Here is a 25,885-nt window from a genome sequence, read left to right on the forward strand (position 1 = left end):
GTGGCTCCTCAAAACATTAAAAACAGAATTACCATATGATCCAACAATTCCACTTTGGGGTGGAATAATTGAAAACAGGTCTCAAAGAAGCATTTGTACACCCATGTTCAAGCAGCAGCATTCACAATAGCTGACATGTGGAAACCACCCAAGTGCACATGGGTGGATGAACAGATAAGCATGATGTGGTACAAACATAATGGAATCTTCTTCAAGCCTTAAAGGGGAAGAACATTCTAATACATGCTATGACAGGGGTGAATCTTGAGGGCACTATGCTAAGTGAAAGAAGCCACAAGTCGACAAATACTGTATGATTCCACTTATAGGAGGTACTCAGAGTAGTCAACATCATAGAGACAGAAAGAATGGTGGTTTGCAAGGGCCAGGGAGAGGGGGAATGGGGAACTATTGTTTAATGGGTACAGAGTTTCAGTTTTACAAGATGAAAAGGGTTCTGGAGAGGGATGGTGGTGATGGTTTTACAACAATGTGAATGGACTGAATACCACTGAGGTGTGCACTCAAAAATAGTAAAGATGGTAAATTTTATGTTCTGTGTATTTTACTACAGTAAAAAAATTGGGAGAACGAAATGAATATGGCTGCCATGGTGTGGAGAAGCAAGACGGAAACACTCGAAATTCCCTGCCCCTGACAAATAAATGATGAGCGAAGGGGCCTCCATCTACGTAGAATGGAGGGAAGCAGCCTGTTGATTTCAGTGAAATCAATTTCATTGATTGAATTTGGGGAATCATCAGAGTATGGCTTCATAATCTGAGCCATCACTTGGTTGGTCTCTCCAGAAATGAGCTGCCATTGTTCGATCAGAGGCAAGAGGTCTGGGGTAAGCCCTCACTTTTTTTTTTTTTTTTAAGAGTTTATTTTCTTTATTTGACAGAGAGAGACAACCAGAGAGGGAACACAAGCAAGGTGAGTGGGAGAGGGAGAAGCAGGCTTCCCGCTGAGCAGGGTGCCCGATGTGGGACTCGATTCCAGGACCCTGGGACCATGACCTGAGCCAAAGGCAGACACTTAACCGACTGAGCCACCCAGGCGCCCCAGGCCTTCGCTTTTGTAGGGCCTTACTCAACCCTGGCCAGGAGGGGCCTGGTACACCAGCACCTTAGTCCTGTCCTTTGCTAGTGGACCCAGAGTGAGGGGTACTTGGCTCTTTGGGGAGGCCTGTGAGCACTCACCCCTGCAACATGGCTGGAGCTCCCTCATTCCTTTTTTGCTTCATTGGCTACAAGATCCCTCTCTGAAAGGCAGCCTCCAGCTTTCTTCCTCTGGCAGAAAGCCAGCTCCCCTTTGCTGCAAGAGAGCTTGGATAGGGACCACCGAAGGGGTTGGGTAGCCCTGATCAACTTGCAACCATGTGGGACCAGATGTCGATGTGCCGGGGAGCCTCTCCCTGTGTCTCTGTGTGCCCTGGCTCCCTTCTTCCTTCCTGTCTGGGAGTCCTGTGGATGGCTGGTCTGAGCCCACACTGCACTTTAAGGTCACTTCTCCATGAGCTGGAAGAAAGGCAGGTCTTTCTGCTCCCTTTACCTCCAACTTCCAGAAGAACCCTGCCCCTCACCAGCATTTCCAGAGGGGGCCTTGGAGAAAGGGCCCGAGAGGGGCCTAGCAGAGGATGCCATCTTTAATGTGCTTTCTTCTTGGAGCAACTGGACCAAATATAATTCTGGAAATTACATTTCCAGATCAGCATCCCAGGTCATTTTCCTTAGACAAAAATTTTCAGAGAGCCACCTTAGAAGGTAACTCATTAATTGAGAGATGAGATAGAAAAAAACCATGGCAAATGCAAAACTCACAGCGTGGCCAGGACAGCATGGGTCGCCTCCTGCCACCTCCCCGACAGTTCCCGTGGCTCTCGGCATTGGAGCGAACGGATGGTGTCCACTGCAGTGAAGGCAGTGGTCCTTCTGGCCCTTGCAGCCGGTGAGGACAGGGCTTGTGATAGCCCCAGGTGATGGCGTACAAGAGAACAGCGAGTGTCCTGGGGGGCCGCGTGGACACAAAGGGAGAATGTGAGGGACTCAGTCTCAAAGCTGCAAGAGGTAGGAGGGAAAAACACATCCTCTGAGAAGCAGAGATGCAAAGGATGGCAACTCGAGCCCTCTAGACTGGGGTCAGCGAACTACGTGTCTAAAAACCACCAGGGAGTTTGTTCATAATGCAGAGATTTGGCTCAGGTAGTTTTGGGGGGGTGGACTGTGCATTTTTAAAGGAACCATTCCCTGACCCCGGGAATTCTGATGCAGGTGGTTCAGGGTCCATGTTGAGGCCCTCTGCCCCACATGATACCCAAGCTCCTTCTGTGGCACCCCCAGCACACGGCCATCGACTCGGCGTCCAGTGCTGGGGCAGCGAGAGGACGAGGGAGCTGCCAACTGCAGGCGTCTTGACAGCCTGACATCCTCATGCTTAGCCGGATCCAACTCCCCACAGAGGCCACCCGTCAGGAGGCGGCCGAGGCTTGTTCTCACGGGAACAGCACAGATGACGCTTGAGGCTCAACCTGGTTCTGCACAACGAGTTTCAGTCACGCAGGCTACTAGGATGTGCTTGCTCCAAATCTCTGACCATCGTGCACTTTCGATATTGACAAACTATTATTGTGATATTGGGCAGGGGAAGAGCAACTTCGTTATTGCTCGTGAGGCCCGAGTGGGGGAGGGAGGTGATAGCTAGAGGACCAGGTTTCCTTCTGTGGGGGTGAAAATATTCTAAAATTGTGCACTTCTGGTTGCACACATCTGTGGATATACCCCAGTCCACTGAATTGTGCACTTTAAATGGGTGAATAATATGTTTTATGAATTATATCTTAATAAAGCTGTTTAAAGAAAAAGTTCATTACACCAGGGGGCATAAAATACACTCTCTACAGACGCTAAAGATGTTTCAAAGAGGGGTGCCTGGGTGGCTCAGTCATGAAGCATCTGCCTTCGGCTCAGGTCACGATCCCAGGGTCCTGGGATCGAGCCCTGCATCAGGCTCCCTGCTTGGCGGGAAACCTGCTTCTCCCTCTCCCACTCTCCCTGCTTGTGTTCCCTCTCTGGCTGTGTCTCTGTCAAATCAATAAATAAAATCTTTTAAAAAAAATGTTTCAAAGATGTTTCAAAAATACACTCTCTACAGACACGTTAAAGATGTTTCACTATTAAAAAAAAATGTTTTAAAGATGTTTCAAAAATACACTCTCTACAGACACATGTTAAAGATGTTTCACTATTCGTATTTGTATATACGAATATAGTGTTATTTCAGTGACACAGTGTGTTTACCACATAGAGGGAAATAGATTTTTACCAATCGAGGGGAAAAAGAGCTCTAAGAACTCCATAAAATCTCATGTGTTGGGGGAATGGCTTTATTTATATAGTTTAAAATAATTCTGATAATTACCTATGATATTTGACTCAAATCAGTAATGACTTACTTACGACTTTGCTTAGTACCCTGTTATCTCTACAGAGATACATTACTGAGTCTGACACATCTCGGTTTGAAATGTATGTCTCAGTAGATGGTTGGTCCTGACATTGAATCCCAGTGGGCCCCAGCTAAGCTGCTGACTGACTGGCTTTCTACCTCAGCTCACATTGTTCCATTCTCTGGTCCTTATGGAGTCCTAATTTTTTAAAAAAGATTTATTTATTTGAGAGAGAGAGAGAGAGAAAGAGAGAATACAAGCGGGAGGAGCAGACGGAGAGAATCTCAAGCAGACTCCATGCTGAGTGTGGAAGCCGGCATGGGACTCGATCCCAGGACCCTGAGACCATGACCTGAGCCAAAACCAAGGGTCAGATGCCTAACCGACTGAGCCATGCAGGCGCCCCTGGAGTCCTAATTTTACCTTGCATTTTCTAGCTTAAAGCTTTTCCTTTCTAAAATCATGAACTTCTATCTATGATCAAAAGTCCTGAAGGGGATCATTGAGTCATTTCTCAGTCTGTGTGGAAGCTATTGCTTCATTTCACTAATGACTAGTTTCCCTTCTAAGAACCATACAAGGAAAAAATGCCCAGAGCTTCTCTCCTACGATGCTCAGAACACAGAACTATGGAACGAGAAGGATTCTTAGCGATTTTGGGCAGCTCTATGTTCACGGGCCAGGGGAGGCGAAGTGCAAGGAAGTTACCAGGTAGCAGGTGAGCCGAGACTAAACCTTCTGACTCATGGCTCGTCCCATGTTCTACACTTTGCACTGCCTAGGAAAGCCACAAAGAAAACAAACCCCCGGATACCTGTCTCCCCCAAACGAAACCCACCATCTAGTTCTAAAATCAAGTCGTAGCTGTTTCTGAACCACCAAGCAGGGGCTGCCCCATCCCACCACTGAAGGAGTAAGACCTTCTCCCCAGGGAAACGCAGCTCTGGGAGGCAGAAGGAACCCAGTCACACACAGAGAAACAGCCCACAGGCTCCTCCTTCCCAAGTGACAGAGCCTGGAAGAGTGCTTTTCTCCCTCCACAACACAACGGATTGCCGCTCCCCGGCTAGCCTCCGGCATCCGCTCCGTGCCAAGCTCTGGCTTCCATCCAGCCCCTCCTCGGGAGCCAAACCCCAGACTCTCTTGTCCTAGGAACTGGTCCAGAAGGGCTTTGGCAGTCGGCAAGGAGGAGCTTTATACCACAGCCTGGGGGGCCCGGCTGCCCAAGCTCTGGCTACCTGGGTGGGTGGCTGGGACCCCTACTCTGCAGAGCCCTGCCCCAGCACTGCAAACGAAGGGCAAAGAAGGGAAATGACAGGTTAGTAGCAGCACTGGGGGGCTTTTGGGGGCGGGGGAGTAAGCGATAGCTTGCTCTGGCTGGTTCTTCCTTCTTCTGGGTGCGGAGGCGTTCGATGACACCACTACCTGAGTGCCATGTGCTTTCTTCTTCAGTCCAGCCAAGGAGTTAGGTCCTGGGCTCCTGGAGCCGCGCACCCTCTTCGCGCCTGGGATTCTGCACTCTAGCAAAGCTGGCGCTGGGATAGGATTTGAGGGGGTGCGGGCAACTTCTCTGTGCCCTTCCTTGGAGGGAGCAGTGCCTGTGGTCTCTAGTGATGGCCTCTCTTGGACCTTGGAGTTTCATTATTAGGATTGCTGGGACGGGTTGGCCAATTCTTTGGTTTCTATGTGGTAGATTTTCCTGGCCAGTTTCAAAGGGCAGGCAGGACATGTGGGAGTCCGCCTCTTCCTGCAGCCCGTTGCTGTGTCCCTCAACCGTTGTAAGGCACCGTCAAGGACAAGGCGGCACTTTCATATGTTAACATTTCTCAAAATTGAAAACCCATGGACCCCGAAGACCTACAGAACCGCTGCAGAAGTACATTTGGTTAAATTCTTGATCATATCGGCATGAATGACACTGTAAGCACCAAGAGAAGCATCCTCCAGCTACAAAGTCTCTCCCCCACAAGATTCAGAAGGTACTTACCTTGATGTTATTTGAGAAAAAAAAAGGGGCCAGAATGAACAAAAATCCCAAACTCCCTTTAGAACTCATGGCCTCTTCCCTCTCCCCTGCTACCACACCTTCTTTCCCCGCGCCCCTGCCAGAACTCTCGGGGGCTCCTAGATGCTGTTTTGAGGAATGGGTTGTAGAAGAGTCTTCCCCCTAACAATAAAAAAACCTCCAAGGAAAGAGCAGGAGGTGGGTCTGGTCTGTGGCCCCCACAGCACAGTCAGACTAAATAAGGGAAACTGGCCACGCAATTTGGAGTTGGGAGGGCCATGGGGACCCTCTCCTTCAAGGCCATCTGATTCAGGACTCTGTTGTCAAGCTTCCTGTCCATTACTGGACAGCTCCTGCTAATGCAGTGTTCTCACAGCCAAAGTTAGCTGACCTAGAATTTTCACTGATTGGTTGTGCTCTTGACACCTGAGACCCTACTGAATTAAAAAACAAAACAACCCCCAAAGATGATGGGGCAGGGGGCACACAGGCCTGATTTGAGTTTTTTTTTTTTTTATTTGACAGAGAGAGAGAGAGAGACAGTGAGAAAGGGAACACAAGCAGGGGGAGTAGGAGAGGGAGAAGCAGGCTTCCCGCTGAGCAGGGAGCCCGTTGCGGGGCTCGATCCCAGGACCCTGGGATCATGATCTGAGCTGAAGGCAGACACTTAACTGACTGAGCCACCCAGGCGCCCTGAGCCCGCTCTCTCTCTTTTTTTTTTTAAATATAAATGGATGTAAGAAGTTCATTGAGGAGCCAATGAATGTACTGATTTGCTTCTGAAAAATGTACAGATGGGGGAGGTGGGAGTTTGGAGGAGAAGCACAGATGGAGGAGTCTTTTCATTTTGATTTGTCACTGAGCAGAGACCTGGAGGTGCCGAGGGTGTCGAGACTCACCAGATGCAAACCCAGGGAGGAAGGGCAACACGGACACACGGCAGGCACAGCCGGCAGGAAATGTGTTTCTGCAGGGCTCAGATGCTTGAGGAAGGACACACAACCAGGGATGGGGGATTTCAAACCCCAGTCCACGGTCCTCCCAGGCGACAGACCTGGGTGCTCACAGATGGCTGAAGACCTAGGGATGTGTCCCGATGACGGAGGCAGACTGCTCCTGCCACCCCCACTCTTAGAGAACTGAGTGTCGTCTACGCCCTTGCTTGCTGAGCCAGGCACTGCTCTCTGAAGTGCACGCTGGGCCTGCTCGGTGGAGTGATTTTGTCCCGCCGCTTCTCTTGAAATCTGTGTTCTTTTTGGTGCCACCTGAAGGCAGATATTCTAACTTCCTCATTGAAAATTTTGTAGAGTTCTGAGCACAAATGCACATCTAGAGAGTCCTGTTTTGGAAAGCATCTAGCATCTGCTGGTCTCTGTCATATATATATATATTTTTTTTTTCAGCCAAAACAGCCTTTCAGGGACACAGTGATGTGGGTAGAGTCCTTAGGATAAATCAATAATGTGATTCTTTTTTTGGTTCACTAGATTATTATGTAAAGTGTTTGAAATTTGTAAGCTTTTTCGCTGGCTGATGAAACTTGATAATCACTTGAGTTTATATGCCAATGGTTATGTTTAAAATGTACACATGGGATTGACTTGGGCTATTTTTAGAGGCATGTGGGTTACTTGGGCCCGGGTAGCCCACTCTCCCTGGGTACTGTTGATAAGCTTGAGATACACCCAACTGGCCACACACTAGAGAGCCCCTTGGCTGCCTCAGTGGGGGCGGTCTAAGGCAGTAGAACAGATTTTGGTCTACACTCTGCTTTTGCACTCGCTGAGACGTGCTGGTGGAAGTGCTGGTCCTTCTCTGACGAGAACAAGGAGGACCCAGTTTCCTTAGGGACTCAATGGACTGTCAGAAACTGATGTGTGTGGTGGCCTGTGGAGTGGGGAGAACCTGGGGACCCCGCCTTCTTCCCTGCTGTTTCTCAGATGGACAGAAGATAGTCCCACCCAGTCCTGGTGGGTCTGAATTCTCCGGGTAGCTGCTTAGTGAAAAAAGGACCTGCTGCTTCTAGAACCATCTCTCAAACTAGGAAGGAGTCCTTAATCAGACGAGTACACCAAGGCAGGCATTGAGGACACCATGTGAAAAATCAGCTATTGCTGGGCTGCTTGCTGTCTAGTGGGCGACTGGGAAGGGAGGAGCCTGTCAGCTGCAGCTTCCATTGCTGGGATGACCCCCCCAGCCCACATGAGCACAGGGCATCAACGTTCAGTCCTCAGGTCTGCGAGGGGGTGCTGGGGCTGACTGACCTGGTCCCTCTTCCCTCCTGGACATCCTTCCTATGAACTAATTTTTATTTTATTTTTTAAAATTTATCTATTTGAGAGAGAGAGAGCGGAAGTGAGCATGAGCTGCGGGGAGGAGCAGAGGGAGAAGCAGACTCCCTGCGGAGCAGGGAGCCCGATGCAGGGCTGGATCCCAGCACCCTGAGATCTTGACCTGAGCTGAAGGCAGACGCTTACCCGACTGAGCCACCCAGGCGCCCCTCCTATGAACTACTTTTGAGTGCTGGCAGCTGAAGAACTTAACTGATGGTTTGCACTGATGTTGACATGAGGCGGCATGGCCACTGGAGGCTCACAGGATGTCGCCTCACAGCCTCCCACAAACCGTTTTCTGAAGGGCTGAGCCAGGGGCTGAGCTAATGTGGTATACTGACATTATCAGCAGGTACAAGAAGCAGAGTGGGATGGAAGGTGATGCAGGAAGCAAGTCTCCTAACGTGGTGTCCTGCAGACAACATGAGAAGGCACACAATACCCTGTCCTGATGTTTGTGAAGAGCTGACAAAAATATGTCAGAAGCCACAGCGTGAAAACGGGGCTGGAAGCTGGTCAGAGAAGGCGGCCACATGTCCGTGAGCGAGCTGGCCATGCCCCCCTTCTCGCTCCCCCCCGCCCCACCCCGCAGAGTCTGAGTGTCCTGCTCGGCATTGTCTGCCTTTCAATCCCATTGTTCTTAACACTGTATCTAACTCCAAGGCATCTTATTTTGGAATCACAACTCCAAAACCTCTTGTTTGAAGGGTAGTTTCAATTTATTGATGAACCAAAGAAACTAGCACAATGGGACTGTGAAAGGCCAGGAGAGAGGGATAGGGGTTCGTTCTGCCCGCTCTCCCGCACTGCCGGGATGCGCCCTCCTGCACCTCAGGGGCGGCGCCCCTTGGAGGGGGAGGCCGGGCCTGCAGGGGGCACAGTTCTCTGCCCCTGTGTCAGGCGTGGGAAACTCTCCACACCCCCGCTGGAAAGACTCCCTCTGTGGGATCATAAACCTGCACCTGGGACCTAAAAAACACAGCTCTTGGAAAAGAGTTTTCCAGTCTGCAGCTATGCTTTTTCATACCTTTGTATTCATTTGTGTCTGAAACAGCACGTCTGGAGACAGACTGTAAACCTGGCCCACTAGATACTGATATTCTTTTCTTCTCTGCTGCGTAGTAGTCTAGATCCAGGTGGGTCCCTCTCACACTCCAAAGAGAAAATAATAAGACCTTACGTTAGAGTTTTCAAAGGCGTGAACGTACATTGCCTCCTTTGAACCTGCGAGTAGCCCTGGGAGGGAGGCAGGCGGGCATCGTGGTCCCAGGGTCCCGAGGATGGCTGGACTGGTGAAGCCGGGAGCCAGATCCATGTCCTCCAACTCCTGGTCCAGGGCTCCTTCCACTCCACAAGATGAAGCGAGCTCACCTTGATGAGCACAGCAGCCTTCTGCTGAGAAGGGATGATGTGTCCTCCGGGCTGGCGGACCAAGGTGACTGGAGGTACAGAGCTCATCAGTGGGCTCAGGGGAGAAACACACCTGAGTGAAATCTGACATCAACAGCAGACGGGTAACTAGGGCAGGACACAGGCATCTTGGACGAGGGTTTCCTCTTTTCTGGATTCTAACCTGGACCACACCGGGTGCTGTAGCTGGAACTCAGCAAAGTCCAGGAGGAGAGAAGGCATTCAGAGGACTTTCTCATCTAGCAATTTATGGATTCCTTCACACATTCTCTTGAGGTTGGGCCGGCAGTCTCCGTCCAGACTATACAGGGTGGAGAGGAACTCCACGTCAGCAAAGTGGTTGAAGACGTGGTTGATGCGCCCGTGGGTCCGGGGCGTCAGGTGTCGCTGTACCAGTTCGTGCACCAGGTCCTTGCACTCGTGCAGGAGCTTGGAGAGCACGTTCCTGTCGAAGGTGTACTCCACCTCATAGAAGCTGACGATGGTCATGGCCGTCTGGTTCAGCTTCTTCCTGAGCTTCTCCACGATGACCACCTCGTCCTGGCTGAACTGGTTGTGCCGGTAGAGTATTCCGATTTTGATTGCCACCTTGATCAAGTCTTTCATGATCTTGTGGGCTTCCTTCTTGTTGTGGGTGTGCTCTCTGGTGACTTTGTAGAGCTCATCGAAGATCTCACTGCTGGTGTCATCAATCAACATGTTCGCCATGGTTTTGCTGGCGATTTTGCTCAGGATCTTCTTCTGGGCTTGAAGGGCAAGGCTCTTTGAACTAAAAACGTCGGGACCTATCGGGAGGAAAGAGAGAAAAGTTATAGAAATATGAGAACCATTTATTATGTTTCTACAAGTGAAACACACTAATTTGAACTTACGTTCCTAGAGCAAAAACTCATGCCTTTATATCCCACCGCTCCCTCACCAAACTCCACCAAAGCCTGGGATTGCTCCACTGTCCTCTCCACATACCATGCTTGTTTGCCCTCTTGAATCTTCTCAATCGCCCTCTTTCCTCTCTGGAAGGGGCCTCCTCTTCTCCGGGCCAAATCTCACCTTTCCAGACCTACTTCATGCACAATGCCTTCCTGACCCTATTAGCTCACAGAGAACCCCACCATTCAGTTGTGCAAATTACCGCTTAACGACAAGCATGGGGCACCAACCCCAGCACCATCCGCAGGGCGGACATACCCAGGCTGATCACACGGTCTTTTTGACTGAGTCTCAGAATCCATATTTTGAGTCTCAGGGGTCTTCTTTTTCACGTTTCATATCTTGGATATTGATATGTGTCTTACTGTCCCTGTTCCCAGGGGGCACTTGTGCTGTGGTTGTCTTTATCTATATGCAAGCAGTTTGCACAACAGGAGCCGGAGATTTGGGAGAAAAGTCAAGGGCACTCGGAGAAATATTGCCTCTCCAATGCCCTCAGTTGGCATAGAGAACAGAAGGGCACCGTGTGCGAAACACACAGACAACTCCAAGTCAAAGATGCTTCAGACGAGTAGTGCCCTGAATGTGAAGCAGCTTAGAACAACCAAAGTCAACTAATGTCTCTTCTTTTCCACTTTATGAATGAACAAGAGTAATATATGTTAAAAAACCCCCCACTATGTCTAAGTAAGTCCAAAAGGATCCTTCAATAAGTATAAAATTTCTAAGTAAAAAGAAAGCAGTCACTCACAGTTTAATTGGCAGCACATTGTTCTTTCTTAAGAGCACATAAAAGAGCCTCTTACAATTGACGGTGTCTTAGATTTGATGAACTACTCCATGAAGTCACCAATTAGCTAGAGCTGACATCAGAAACCCACTGGCCATCTCTCTACAGTATGTACACGTATTATTACTCTTCCAGAGGAGAGTCAGGTTGCCCGAGGACGGAGACAGTGTCTCCCACAGCACCCAGCTCCGTTCTGGGCACAGGGATGAAATGGTGTCTTCTAGGTAAAATACCAGAGAAACAGTGCAGAAGAAGAAGGTAGTAAAATACAGTGCAAATTTATATTAAAAAGTAGTTTTCCTTTGAGAACTGAAGACTCTTCTAGGATCCATAGAGACTGTATCCAGTGCTCTGTGGCCACAGGGAAGTGACAGATAGGACAGGCAGAGTGGACACGTGGCCATACATGCCAGGTTCCACAAGCCTCACCTGGCTGCCCCACCTCATGTTCCACGTGCTCTGCCCACCCTGGACTCATTCGCTCGGTGGAAAGTGATTAACACCCAGATGCTCAGGTCTCACGGACAGACTCAATAAACACTCCCACACAACTTAGACAAGGCTCATATGCATTCCCTCCACCCGCCTGCCCCCTCACAACGGGCCCCGCCTTGCTCCCTCAGGCCTGGGCCCTTCCAGGACAGTGTCTTCTGCTCTCAGGCTTCTAGCTGCTTCTCAGGCTGCCAGCTCTCTCTCTCAAGTCTGAAACCATAGAATGTTCAAGCAACTTTGCAGTCAAGTGACCCTGACATGGGCGGGATGTTCCCTTCAGTCAAGGTGCAAAGGAAACCAACAGCATGTCCTGACTCTTCTTCACCATGAGAAAGCCCAGACCTCCTGATTTATGCCCTCCAGAGTTTGTAGCAAAAAATACTTCTGCCCAGTCTGACCATCTGCTACGGTCACCAGACCTTTGTGTGAATGACCTTTGTTCCCCAAACATCAAATTCGTATTCCAGGGCACCTGGGTGGCTCAGTTGGTTAAGCTTCTGCCTTCGGCTCAGGTCATGATCCCAGAGTCCTGGGATCGAGCCCCGCATTGGGCTCCCTGCTCCTTGGGGAGCCTGCTTCTCCCTCTGCCTCTGCCTCTCTCTCTCTCTCATGAATAAATAAAATCTTTAAAAAATTCATACTCCAAAGACAAATATTTGCAAGTATTGAGGATGCTCAGAAGACTGTGCTGTATGCTTAGGATTAAAAAAAAAAGAAGTCAATCCCACAGAAGAAGCTTCAAGACTTAAATAGTGGCCCTGCACTAAAATAGGTGTATGCCTACTCAGGTTATTATTCTGATGGGAACAATGGAATCTAGATGGATCTTTTCTAGAATATATATATAAAAAAATGAGTCACTTCTTTGTAGATATAGCTCCTCCTAAAAGCTGCCTGAGAACGAGGTGCATTAAGAGGCTCTCTAGAAATGCAGCAAGCCCGGGCTGACACAGAAGCGACAGATCAAATGCATAGATGGCCACGAGAATGTACGCTCTGTGAGAGCCAGAACCTGTGTCTAAGCCCTACTGTGTGCCCGGTGCTTCACGCACTGGTGGCCCAGGGCAGGTACTGGGGGAGGAAGGGAGTGCGGGCTGGCTCTGCGCCAGGTGTTTCTTGCTTCTCACTCTAACTGGTGGCTGAAGCTGCCATTTTTATCAAGCCTTCCTTCCTGGTCTTTTCCCCTCCCAACACTCTTCTCTCGACCAGTAGCCGTCACACCTTTTGCTCATATATTCCCATAAGAATTTTGAAAAACTACGCACCTCCTTGCACCCTTGATGGCAAGTATTTTTCACCTTAAGGTTAAATAATTTGTTAATAGATATAATTTCTAGATATTATAAAGTATTTAAAAATTAGTCTGTTAAATCATTCTTTTAAATATGTCCAATATAACATAGCACTACTGTGATATAACACAAGCTCTTCTTTAAAAATTAGAAATGTTAGGGCGCCTGGGTGGCTCAGATACTTAAGCGTCTGCCTTCGGCTCAGGTCATGATCCCAGGGTCCTGGGATCGAGTTCCGCATCGGGCTCTCTGCTCCTTGGGAGCCTGCTTCTCCCTCTGCCTCTCTCTCTCTCTCTCTCATGAATAAATAAATAAAATCTTAAAATAAAAATAAAAATAAAAATAAAGAGATAAAAATTAGAAATGTTAGAGATGCCTGGGTGGCTCAGTGGGTTAAGCGTCTGCCTTCAGCTCAGGTCATGATCCCAGGGTCCTGGGATCGAGTTCTGCATTGGGCTCCCTGCTCAGCGGGGAACCTGCTTCTCCCTTTCCCTTTGCCTGCCACTCCCCCTGCTTGTACTCATTTTCTTTCTCTGTCAAATAAATAAAATCTTTAAAAAAAATTAGAAATGTTACATTGTTCTTTTCCCCCCCTTGAAATTGTATCTCTATTCCATGACACCCAGAGAATTTTAACTTAATATATTTTTATGCTTGAAAATGTTTTATTTGATCAATTCATCATAATTCTCTACAGCCAAAGGATGCATACAAATTGAAATTGAAATTAAAAGACGATTCCAGTGATCATAAATCTCCAAGTCTTAAAACATTTCTTCTAGAGTGAGTTATTTTGGGGTACAATATAGAATGTTAAAATGTTGATGGGGCGCCTGGGTGGCTCAGTTGGCTAAACGTCTGCCTTCGGCTCGGGTCATGGTCCCAGCATCCTGGGATCCAGCTCCACATCGGGCTCCCTGCTCAGCGGGAAGCCTGCTTCTCCTTCTCCCACTCCCCCTGCCTGTGTTCCCTCTCTCGCTGTGTCTTTCTCTGTCAAATAAATAAATAAAATCTTTAAAAAATATATATTAAAATGTTAATTAATAAAATGTTAAATCAGGTTAAATAAACACTAAACATAAATAAATTTTTATTGGAGATGCACCTCCAAATGAGATGCGTAGGGGTGGGTTATGGCGTCTTGATTCAAAGAGGCACCACGAACACCAGAGCTTCACGTCCTCCCTGTGTCTGACCAGGAAGGTTCTGCACCCCAGGGTGATATATTTGTCTCAGTACGAGTCTTCATGGGTGAGAACTCTGACTAAAAACAGTGGAAAGGAGAGAGGTCCACCATGCTTTGACCTCAGGTTGTTTCTCAGGCAGGAAAGTGTAGAAGAGTATGTACTGAAGTGAAAAAGAGGAATTGGATCTATAATCAATTCCCTCCAAATCGTCCTCGTCTGCACATCACATGGGAGGTCTCTCGACTCTCGGTGGTTCAAACACTACATGGAATTCTCCTCTTCGGTGAGAGCAATAGAGTTCCAAGAGGTGATAAGAAGTCCTCTTTGGGGGTAAAGAGATTCTTGACCAAGTAAGTTTGGAAAATACTGGGTTAAGCAATTAGATTTCTTTTCCTGTGAGACTTTAAAACACTCCTTTAATACATTAAGGTGTTTTATCAACTCTCTGAGAGGGCTGGGTGTGGTAGGCAGAATAACGACCCCCCCCCCCCAAGATGTCCGTGTCTTAGTCTCTGGAACCTGTGAGTGTGACCCAGCAAAAGAGACTTTGCAGATGGGACGGAGTGTAAGGATTTGGGGATGGAGAAATTACCCTGGATCATCCAGTGAGCCTGATACAATCACAGGGGTCTTTCAAAGTGAAGGAGGGAGGCAGGAGAGAGTGGGCCAGAGAGGGGTCCATGACGGTGGAAGTAAAGGGTCAGAGTGATGTGATCGCTGGCTTTGGAGATGGAGGAGGGAGCCACCAGCCAAGGAATGTGGCTGGCTTCTAGAAGCTGGAAAAGGGAAGGAAACACAGTCTCCCCTAGGGCCTCCAGGAAGAATGCAGCCCTGAGGATAACACTGATTTTTAGCCCTGTGAAACCCACTTAGGCTTTCTGATCTCTAGAGGTGTAAGAGGATACATCTGTGTTGTTGGAAGCCACTAAGTCTGTGGTAATCTGCTTTGTAATAGCAAAAATAATTCAGGTGGATGGACGTGATGTAGCATTTCCCAAGTTTATCTGGTCAGGAATTCTTTTTGTCTTTTGAGTAGAGTGACCAACTGCCCTGGTTTGCCAGGATTGAGGGGTTTCCCATATAGCTGACTTTCAGTGCTAGAACTAGGTAAGTGGCAGGCACATTGGGACAAGTGGGTCACCCTATTCCGAAGCCGCCAGTGGGGCATATATCACTGAGTTAAACACTGAAGAACAGAGAAGTAATAAAGAAAAATTTCAGAGGATGGCAGAAAATCATACATGCTTGCCATTCAAGATGCTATCATCTCAGCAGGTAAGTTGTACACTCGTGTTGCCACATTTACCGATTTACCGCCCGTCTCTACTTGCTTTTTTATTTCTGTAATTAAACTTAACGCTTTTTTGCTCATTTTGGGCAAAGTCCCTTTTGTCCTTTGGTTGCTCTGCAGTTATTGAACAGTTCCTACTAGTCTGGCTCTATATGAAGTGCTATGGGGGAAATCCCCCCAAAATATCCATTTGGGTCCCGCTCTGAATACGGTCCTGCAGGAACAGGAGACACAGACAAGAGAAACAAAATTCAGAAACACGCGACATAGCCCAAAACGGCTTGAGTGAGAAGAGCTGGGGACAGCTAAAGGCAGACTTGAATGTGGATAGATGGGGGTGGCTACCATGTTACAAAGTGGCTTCTAAAGCCAAAGATACAGGCCGGTAATTTTCCCCTAATCACAAAGGCTAGTTTTCCTGCTAAGTTTTCAGCCATCTCTATTGTGTAAGAATGTGTTATTTACCTATAGGGGATTTAGGATACAGCCCTCCAGGGTGAGGGCTCAGGAGGGTCACAGGTGTAGCGTCTCTGAAGCCCAAAATATCAAGAGTCTACAGCAGGGGAACCCAAGTGCTACGGATCACCAAAATTACCAAGAAAGCTTTAAGAAACAACAACAACAAACAAGTAGATTCTCCCACTCTACCCCAGACTGCCAGTATGAAAATCTTCAGGACAGGGCTAGTAATCCCAAGCTCCCTAGGTGACTCTGACCTGCTGCGTGTAAGACCCCCTGATCAGGACATGCGCCGACATGGATCCGACTGAACACTCGTCCTGCTAGGTGCTCTGGGAGAGAAGGGTCTGTGGGTAGTTACGACGAGCTTGTGGATGACCACAGATTATGGTTGGCTCTTGAGGCTTTGCCGTACCGGGTAGCTTATTAAAGTCTTTGAGATGTCCCACCGTAAAGACACCTGTGTAGTTTTGTTTAGTCTACCCACTTCTCAAACTTACTGAGCCTTACAAAATTTGTACACACACACACAATCATCTTGCGGTATATATTATGAGAAATGCTGGGATAGGATTGAGAGAAATAAAATCAAGACACTCTGGTCAACTCTTAAAACTCCCAAGGATCTGCTGGGCAGGAGTGAGGAGAACCAATGTCTCCAACATGTGTGCATGATTAAAGGGAGGGTGTGTAACAGTGAGGGAGAGCCAGAGGGGCAGTCCTATTCAGAAGACTTTTGCACAGAGAAATCTTGGGCCTGCTTCCTTCCAACCATTCTTCTCTCTCAACCTTCTGCAGGGGGACTATGTGCTCACGATCTATCAGGGAGGAACAGTGCTGGCTGAGAGGAAGAATGCGAGTTTTGGGAGCCAAGGTCAGGAGTGTACTTGGATATTTGGGGAAACAGGCCTAACTGGTGGACACATATTTGTTTTGGGAAAACACCAAGAGATCCAGGTTAGGTCTTGGCAAAAACTGTCCCCTTGTTGCCGTGTACAAGCCTTTGGAAGGCTGTTTTGGCCAGGGATAATTCTCTTAACCGTGTTCGTACAAAAGTTCCCATTCCCCAGCCACGAAAGCTAATGAGTCGTTTACAACACCTCAGAATCTCTGAGAATGGAGACAAGAATGTGATGATGCAGCTACTACATAGCTCCCCTGACCAGTACCAAGAGACAAGACGGAGGGAGCTGCGAAACTGATCGCCGTAGCATAAACAGGGGCTTTCTTACACCAAGACTGATGGAAAAGCTCAAGTGAGAGCAATGTGAGGTCAGTGCTCTGCGAATAAGCCCTCTTGGAATGTTTACAAGGAAAAGAAAAGTACCAGAGCTATGTTGGGAGACTGGCATGACAAGGGTAGCCAACTAGTTTGGAGAGAGAAAGCAAAAGATAAGCGGGTCCTTCACTAAACGGAAAAGTGCTGGGGCCAGCCTGAGTTGATGTTTCTATAAATGATGTTCGGCCGTAGTACAAGGGATGTTTCCACATTTCTAGACAACACTACGCTCTCCCAGGTGGTGAAATGCCAAACTGGTGGTGATACACAGCAGGAAGATCTTACCGAGCTGGCAGAGTGGGCGGAAAAGAGGCAGATGAGCTCTAGTGTGGTAAGAGCAGGTAGTACACGTTGGGAAAAAGCAAGCAAATGCTGGTCATGAGGGATGAAGTGCTCTGAGCATCTGCCCAGGATGTGCTGAAGTACAGAGGGGCTGGGGGACAGACTCCACCCTTCTCTTCCTACTCTCGGGGCTCTGTAACTTCTCTGCTTCCAGTTAAGGAGCGTGAGGAAGGCTTGAACGCGAGTGTGGATGGCTGTGTCAAAATAATAAAATTGGAAATTATCTGTCTTAGCCAGTGGTACACACAGGATCACGTCACTTCTGTAAACAGCCTAAGATGATGATGGCAAGGAAGAGAGTCAGCTAAAAGTGGGAAGTAGAAGTTAGGAGTGGAGACGGTACCCAGAGCAAAACACTGTCTGTCAGGGGCGCCTGGGTGGCTCAGTCGTTAAGCGTCTGCCTTTGGCTCAAGTCATGATCCCACAGTCCTGGGATCGAGCCCCGCATCGGGCTCCCTGCTCCGCGGGAAGCCTGCTTCTCCCTCTCCTCCTCCCCCTACTTGTGTTCCCTCTCTCGCTGTGTCTCTGTCAAATAAATACATAAAATCTTTAAAAACAACAACGAAAAAAACACCATCTGTCAAAGCAGGAGACCCAGTGTCCAAGGAACGTGGGAGGGGCAAGACCCCGAGCAGAGGGCGATCAGTAGTAGTCCAAATTTCTGGCACGCAATCACTTATACGTGACTGCTGGGGAAAAAGTTCAAGCAAGCTTCCTTCAGATGCAGCAGCCTCACAAACTACCGCAACTTTCATGATGAGCACCTTTCTGTCCACCTGCACACGCACCCAGCAAAGCTGACTGCACTGGTCATGTCCCTCGGGCTCCCCCCTTCACTACTGATAAGGGGCCAGGAGCCGGTGGGGAGACTGATAGTGTCTCCCCTCTCTGCCTGCTTCCTTGTCTGTCCTGTGTGTGAACGATGAGGAAGGGGTTGGCTCTGGGGGTGAGGTGGTCTGCAGGATGGGACAAAATACCTTCTAGAGAAGACACTGCCTCTGCTTCAGTTCTTGTTTGTCCCCATGTAGCTACAGGGACAAACTATTAAGCAACCTTAAGTAGTGCTTTGAAATGCGAACCTAACAGAGTTATGGTTTCCAGAAAGACTACTAATTGAGTTGTTGCACCTCCAGTGGAGTCTAACTAGAAACCGCTGTCCTGCCCTTGGATAAAGCTGTGGCTTCTCTATTGCTGGAATAGTAAAAACATGGCGCTGGAGGAGGTACAGTGAAACAAGATCGTTGAGTGATGGTGGGGTCTTTGGGTTCGGGACAAGCAAAAACCTGGATCCTCCCCTCTCTCCACAGAGAAATGATCAAAGCTTGGGAGCCCATGAAAAAAAGCCTTTGTTGGTCTAGTCCCTTTCATACTTGAATGAGATGGCATTTTTGAGACTTAAAAAAGATATTTTGGGATGTCTTAAAAGGCATCACAGTAAAACCTGGATGGCATGGGAGGGTTAGGAATGCATTTTGCTGACTGCAGGTCAGTCCAGCATATCCTTGAGCCTTCTTCGGGGCTGGGCCTCCCCCACCCCTCCGAAGAGAGCCACCTGCCTTGAGCGCATACCTCCTGGGCTCACCTCTGCGGCTGAGACCTGAGGTCCCCCCAATTTCCACTACTGCAGTAAGAAGTAAGCAGCTTGTGGGTCCTACAGGTGCAGTCACTGTGATGTGCCGGGCAGCAGCCTCTGCCAGGTAACACTGCATGGTGTGCAAAATGAAAATACTAGAACCTCTGTTTCTGCCTCCTTGTTTTCTTAGGAGAGAAGTGAAGCTTTCCTAACACTGAACATGCAGGCTGGCCAGGGGACCCACTGGCGGGTGGCATTCTAAGGGAACTGGGGAAAGTCCCCCACTCAGGGTTTGGTGGGTATTTAGTATCCCTCACCTGTTTATCCCCTTTCAAAAGTTTTGATATATTTCAGCATTTGTTTATGTGTGCTTGGTTAAACAGACTCAGTGATTATATCATTTAGTTTTAACTAAACCCTCAAAAAATGGACCAGTGATTTCAGAACATTCCTGCAAGCAGCCAAGCTGAGGACTGAAGATAATACACTAATCATACCAGCATTAAGTGAACAGCAAGGAAATGGCAGAGCTGATGATTATCCTCCTCATCGTAAGAGCTTTTCCACAGCCAAATTATAAGGTAAAAGTAATGATCTAATCAGATTGACAAGAAATAGGCCATAAAAATTTCAAAAATTCTAATAAGATGATTTGAAACATTTTACTTGCCTTGAGATATTCCCCAAGGTATTAGGAAGCCATGGCAATTAGTAAGACAGTGAAATGCACTGTGATTTTGAGTTTAGCTTGTCCTATGGGTGATGGGGAGGGGCACTCAGGAATAGCACGGATGACTGTTGGGGGGGCAGGAATGAATCGAGGATGACATTGAATCCTTCTCCTAGCTTGGGAAACTGGGGGGCGGGGAGAAACAAAGGCACCACCAACTGAACGAGGCATCTAGGAGCTTGTGGGGTGGATGAATTCAGTCCTTAGCACGCCGAGTTCCAGGAGCTCTAGGCGAATCTGGGTGGAGAAGTTCACGGGAGCCTGTCCAGTAGGCACCTCACACCAACCTGTCCCACCCTGAGCTTCCCATTTTCTCACCCAAACTCTACCCCTTTGCATCAAGGAGGAGCCGGTGAAAAGACCCATCTTCCCTAAAGAATTTGTCAGTGGGGGATCCCGAGAGATAAACAGGTTCTTCCTTAAAAATTCAACTATCTAAAATTAGCTGGTTAAAATATAGTCTCTACTCACAGCTTGCTGGTAATCACTTCAGTCAGAGCCATACCGTGTCCCTCCGAGGGATTCTCTCTCCCCTCTTTGGGCCCACCACCAAACTGCCCTTCCTAGTAAATGAAAAATGAGGGTAGGAAGTGAGAGGCAGGCTTGGGTATGGCAGGATTGGGAGGGAGGGTGGAAGGAAGAAGGACCAAGTTGCCAGACAAGCAAATGGGGAGTAAGTGGTGTCGCACTGGCCAATCTTTCTGCCTCCAGCTCAGGCTTGGTTGGAAATCTTGCCTTTGGCCCAGGCCTGGGAGCAGGCACAGAGTTTGGGCTTTGCCCTTGGTGGCTGCTCAGTCCTCGAGAGTCATTCATCCAGTGGTTTAGAAATGATTTGATTGTTTTTGGGGGGCCAAGCATGATGAATCTTCCCAGCTGTACTGGACATTTCAGGATGCTGTGCAAAGACATAGAAAAGCAATGGTAGTCAAAGTGGGACACTTCTTACAGGAGAGCTGATTCTGATTGTTGCAACACCTTGCACTGAATCATTACTCTTTTTTTTTTTAAGATTTGTTTGTCAGAGAGAGAGAGAGAGAGAGCGTGAGCACAAGCAAGGGAAGCCGCAGGCAGAGGGAGAAGCAGGCTCCCCGCTGAGCAAAGAGCCCGATGTGGAGACTTGATCCCAGGACCCTGGGATCATGACCTTAGCCAAAGGCAGACGCTTAACCTACTGAGCCACCCAGGTGTCTCGAATAATTACTCTTTAAAAACAGCATTTGATCATCTTTAAGGAGAAGACCAAGTTTTTTGTTTTTGTTTTTTTCATTTCAAAAAATTCCTGGAAAAAAACCCAAAACCCAAAACCCAAAAAAAACCTAAAAATTCCTGGGCCTTGAAATAACTTACTGTTCCAAGTAAGGTGAAGAGAGATTGGCAGGGTCAGCTATAAGTAAGACCTACTCTCATTATCTCATTTTGTCTTAGACCCCTCCAATCAACCCATCCATCAGCACTGAGCAACTAGTTAATTAATAATCATGTCACAGATACTATTAACTACTGAGCACAGATTATATACCTGGGGTGGTAGATACCATGTATTTCATCTTCACAAGAGTTCTTCAAGAGAGGGATGGTGAGTCTCATTTTACAGATGAGGAATCTGAGCCATAGCAGATTTAAGTAATTCACTCAAAGCTATGGGGCTAGTAAGCAGCACAACTACAGCGGGGCCCAAGTTCAAATCAACTCCAGACAAAGCCCGCCATCTTCGCCTTCTGGCATCTGCTTTCAGAAAATCAGCCTTGGTTCCTGAATGTCTGTGATTTCTCACTTATTTGGGACATTAAAGAGGCTTCAATTTAAATCCCCATCTAGCGAGGAGATTTACACTCTTTTTTTTTTTAAATACAAAAAAAGCCATTCTTACTATGTGATAGGACAATGCCACGTATTCATCAAAAATTGAAGATAGATGTCGCTTTCATTTTTAGAGGGAATTCTATATATTTCAACAGAGTTACAGATGGATTTTGTTTTTCCTATTGATTTACAGCTAGCTCTGAAAAGTGAATGAGCGATGATTTTACTTACCAGAGCTAACTGAGGCAGATACGTGTGAAGTCAGTGGGGGCTGAATCATCTCCAACTCCACAGGTTAATTTTGGAGATCTGAGAGAGATTTTTGTCTTACTGCAGTAGAAGAGCAACCATCACCAAACACAATGTCTACTTACATGATTTTGTGAAACAAAGCTTATTCATCCCCTCCCCCCCCTCCCTTGCATCTAATAAGTAACTGGTGTCTCTCTGATGGTAGATCACATCCAGGCATAATAATAGAGTCCCCTTCTGCACTGCTTTATGCACACGACCTCATCATACCCTTGCGACAACTCTATGAGCACGCACTAACCATCATCATCAGCAGCAGCAGCAACAGCAGCAATGGCATTTGACGTCTTCCATCCAAGGGATCCACAGAGAGAGATTAAATAGCTTGTGTGAAGCCACCATTCAGGAAGCGGCAGAGATGGGTTCACACACAGAAGAGGGCCCCAGAGTCCCGCGCTTCAACCCGCCATACTAAACTGCCATTCGCGGTGACAGCCATCAATTAGTTGTTTTTTTTTTTTTTAAAGATTTGATTTATTTATTTGAGAGAGAGAGAATGAGAGACAGCACGAGAGGGAAGAGGGTCAGAGGGAGACGCAGACCCCCCGCTGAGCAGGGAGCCTGATGTGGGACTCGATCCTGGGACTCCAGGATCATGACCTGAGCCGAAGGCAGTTGCTTAACCAACTGAGCCACCCAGGCGCCCAGCCATCAATTAGTTTAAAGGTGTTTTGAATTACTGCCCACTTGAAAATGGAAATGGTTTCCCCCCCCTCAGAAACATTAATTTTTTAAAAAACCATGACACATTTCAAGTATGTAGACAGAACAGAAGATAATCTAACAAACTCTACTCGTTTGGCCACTGCCCAGATGGGACAAATCTCAATATTTTGTCCTCGGAGAAAGAGCGAGGTAAAAAGCCCTCTTTGTTTTCAGCTCCCTCTTTCCCCTTCTATCTCCCCAGATCTAAATGCACTTCGGAAGCTGATGTGTCTTTGTCTCCTCCACATTTTTATACTGAGCCACCCAGGCGCCCCTGCAGGAGCCTTTAATATGCTGTGGATTCTAATCCTCTGCTGATCACATGAGTTGCAACTATCTCCTTCCAGTCTGTAGCATTACCTTTTCACTTTATTTGTGGTGTCTTTAGACCTACAGAAGTTAAAATTTTTAACATAGTCAAATTTATCAATGTTTTCCTTTATTGTTAAGTGGGTTTTGTATCTCATTTTAAGAAATCATTTCCTGCCATGAGGTGAGAAGTGAATCTCATATATTTTCCAGAAGTTTTAAGGTTTTGTTTCCCACATTTAGGTCATTAATCCGTTTGGCATTTATTTGTGCATATTGCATGAGGTACTTTTTCTCCTCACAGCTTGTTCAATTTATTGAATAGTCCATCCTTGTCCCACTGACCTGTTAGGCCACCTTTTTCTAATCAAATTTCCAAATTGCGCAGGTCTGTATCTCTTACTCTGTTCTACTGAACTATTTCGGTACTGGCACCACAATGTATTAACTACTATAACTCAAAGTAAGTCTTGATAGGCCGTAGGGAAGATCCCCGCCACCATTTTAGTCTTCCTAGAAATGGTCTTGACTGTTCTTGCCTTTGCTCTTCCATATGAATTTTAAGATCTTCTGACCAAATGCCATGAACACCCTGTATTAATCCAGAGCAAACAGGTATCTTTATGATATCAAGCCTCCCATCCATTACTCCATTTAGTCCGATCTTCTGTGTCCTTCGATAATGCTTTAAGAGTCATTTCCATGAAACTCTTATATATCTTTCATTAGATTTACTTCTAGGTACCATAGTGTTTTGGTTGCTACTGCAAGTATAATTTTTTTCTATTATAGTTCCTAAATGGTTATTCGTGATATATAGGAACCCAACTGATTCATGTATCTCCAACTGAGAAATTTTGTGAGTTCTGTAACTAGTTCTAATTGATTTTATGTAGCATCTCTCAGATTTTTTTACTTGGACAACTACACTGCCTCACAAAATGATCTTTTTCTACCTCCCATTTCTTTTTCTTGCCTTGTATGCTGAATCGTAAGGGTGCTATTTGATATCCTGTCTTGTTCTCGACTAACAGAATGGCCTCTAAAATCCTCCCTGCCCCCCACCCTGGCCACATATGATCTCTGCTGTGGGTTTTTGATGGATACCACTTATCAAAGTAAAGAATCTTCCATCTGCTCCTGTTTTGCTAATAAGGCTTTGTTTGAAGGTAGAAATGTGCATCTAATTTTATCAAATACTTTCTTTGTACCTATGAAGATCACCATATGGTTTATCCCTTTTAATATGTGAATTTAACCAATTATTAAATGACTTTCTGATTTAAATCATCATTGCTTTCCCACAATAAGCCCCACTTCATCATAATGCATATTACATATGTACATTATATATATTATAGTGTATAAGTATGTATGAATATACACATATATAATATACAGAGAAATTCCATAGTAAGTATTGTATTTAGCATTTTGCAACTATGCTCAAAGGTGAGACTGACCTATAATTTTTCCTAGTACAGTCCCTGTCTGATTTTGATGTTCGAGTAAACTAGCCTCATGAAATGGATTGTGTAGCCTTCTTTTTTTTTTTTAAGATTTTATTTATTTATTTGACAGACAGAGAGAGTGCACAAGTAAGCAGAGTGGCAGGCAGAGGGAGAGGGAGAAGCAGGCTCTCTGATGAGCAGGGAGCCCGATGCGGGGCTCGATCCCAGGACCCTGGGATCATGACCTGAGCCGAAGGCAGACGCTTAATGACTGAGCCACCCAGGCACCCCGCCTTCTTGTTTTTTAAAGGTTTAGTAAAACTCACCCATAAAGCCACTTGTGACAAGTGTTGTATTTTGAGACCAGGGATGAGTGGAGAATCAATTTTTTTAATGTTTATTCATGTGTAGAAGAGCAATAATCCCCCCAAATCAACACATACTTATGATTTTTTTTAAACAACTATTTTAGGCTCTCTAGATTTTTCTTTTCTTTCCCTAGAGCACCCACAAAGTAGGTAGCCGCTGTGAATGATAGATCACTCTCAGGAATAAAGTGATAAACACCATCCACTGGTGTAATTTTCAATACTATTCTTGTTTTATTTTGAGAAGGGAGACCAAGTATCTATTTCTCAAAATATTTTCTTTAACGATTTCATTACAAAAAATGATTAATAAGTATTGAGAAAAGTCAGAAAAGATGCATACACCAAAGGAAGAAAAGGAGTCCCCCACAACCCCACCATGCATCACAGTCACCATGTATATATTCTACCAAACATTCTCCCAGGCATATGCCCTTTCCCATTCACAGACACATGATCAACGAACACTATATTCTAATCTACGGAAAATAACAAATAACCCAGCAGCAGGCTGCGTGATGGGGGAAAGGGTGTCCAAAGGGGTCCACTGGCATATAGCAGGATTCCCTTCTATTGCCCCTTCCTAAGCCAGGAGGTGGCAGGAGACACCAAGGAGGAGCCCCATACACAGACCCCCTGGCTCTGTCCACCTCATCCCAGCCCTCCCATCAGATGCCTGCTTGTTGAATGTTAGAGGACATGCTGAAATCAGATGCCACAGGGCAGCTCATCCCTTCACATGGATGGCTCTGCCCTAGCGCAGCTGGCTGAAGACAGGAAGGTGACAGGAAGGTGACAGCCAAGCGTCCCAGAAATCCAGTCGGCTCTCCCTGGGGCTGGTGCGTTGGCCCCTTGTACCCACAGCTGAATGCAATGATCGCTGCCCAGGTGGCAGAAGCGCAGTGATGGTTTGCCCCGGCTGAAGATCCCTCTCTCCTTGTGCCCTGGGCTAGCACTCACGTCCTTCCAGGGAGGGGGGCCCTCGCACCCAAGTCCAGTGTAGTCCTTTTCCAGTGCTGCACTGCGATCAGCACTGAGTTACTCCAGGACTGATGCTCAGAGGACTCGTGTATCCTCACAACGAGGGCAGTGTCTGCCATGTACAAGTTGCTCAATAAATGTCTGTAAATGAATAACCGGATGAATGATGTGCAGTGTGCTTTCTCATTCTTTGAGGCCCAGATTCTATCGGTTCAGGGTATACACTGGCATGACGTGGAGATGCACGGAGTACCTGCTGAACGGAATGCACTCAAGCACCTTCTGAACTCAGCACGAGGCCCACGCCCTGCCTTTCCCAGGCAGTCACCTGCGCGGCCCAGCTGGGTTCTGTCTGTCTGCACCCCTACACGCAGCAGCATCCCCTGGGTGCCCCC

At 47.2% G+C, this 25,885-nt stretch overlaps 1 protein-coding gene across 2 annotated transcripts in view; it reads right to left on the reverse strand.

The window, feature by feature from the left end:
• Positions 1–3,332: 3,332 nt before the first annotated feature.
• The window catches only part of TNFAIP8L3 (TNF alpha induced protein 8 like 3), a 40,673-nt gene continuing 18,120 nt past the window's right edge, over positions 3,333–25,885 (reverse strand). Inside the window, exons 2-3 of one of the 2 annotated variants that reach the window (XM_081831081.1) lie at positions 21,596–21,673; positions 3,333–9,981 (exon numbers count right to left, since the gene is read on the reverse strand). In XM_081831081.1, the coding sequence (XP_081687207.1) occupies positions 9,419–9,981; positions 21,596–21,644 (612 nt within the window). In that variant the 5' untranslated portion in view covers positions 21,645–21,673 and the 3' untranslated portion in view covers positions 3,333–9,418. The remainder of the gene's footprint in view (positions 9,982–21,595; positions 21,674–25,885) is intronic. The other variant, XM_006746933.3, reaches the window with a different exon arrangement.

This window comes from Leptonychotes weddellii, chromosome 9, assembly GCF_054177405.1.
Source record: "Leptonychotes weddellii isolate Sample4059 chromosome 9, ASM5417740v2, whole genome shotgun sequence".
In the NCBI taxonomy this organism is placed as follows: Eukaryota; Metazoa; Chordata; class Mammalia; order Carnivora; family Phocidae; genus Leptonychotes; species Leptonychotes weddellii.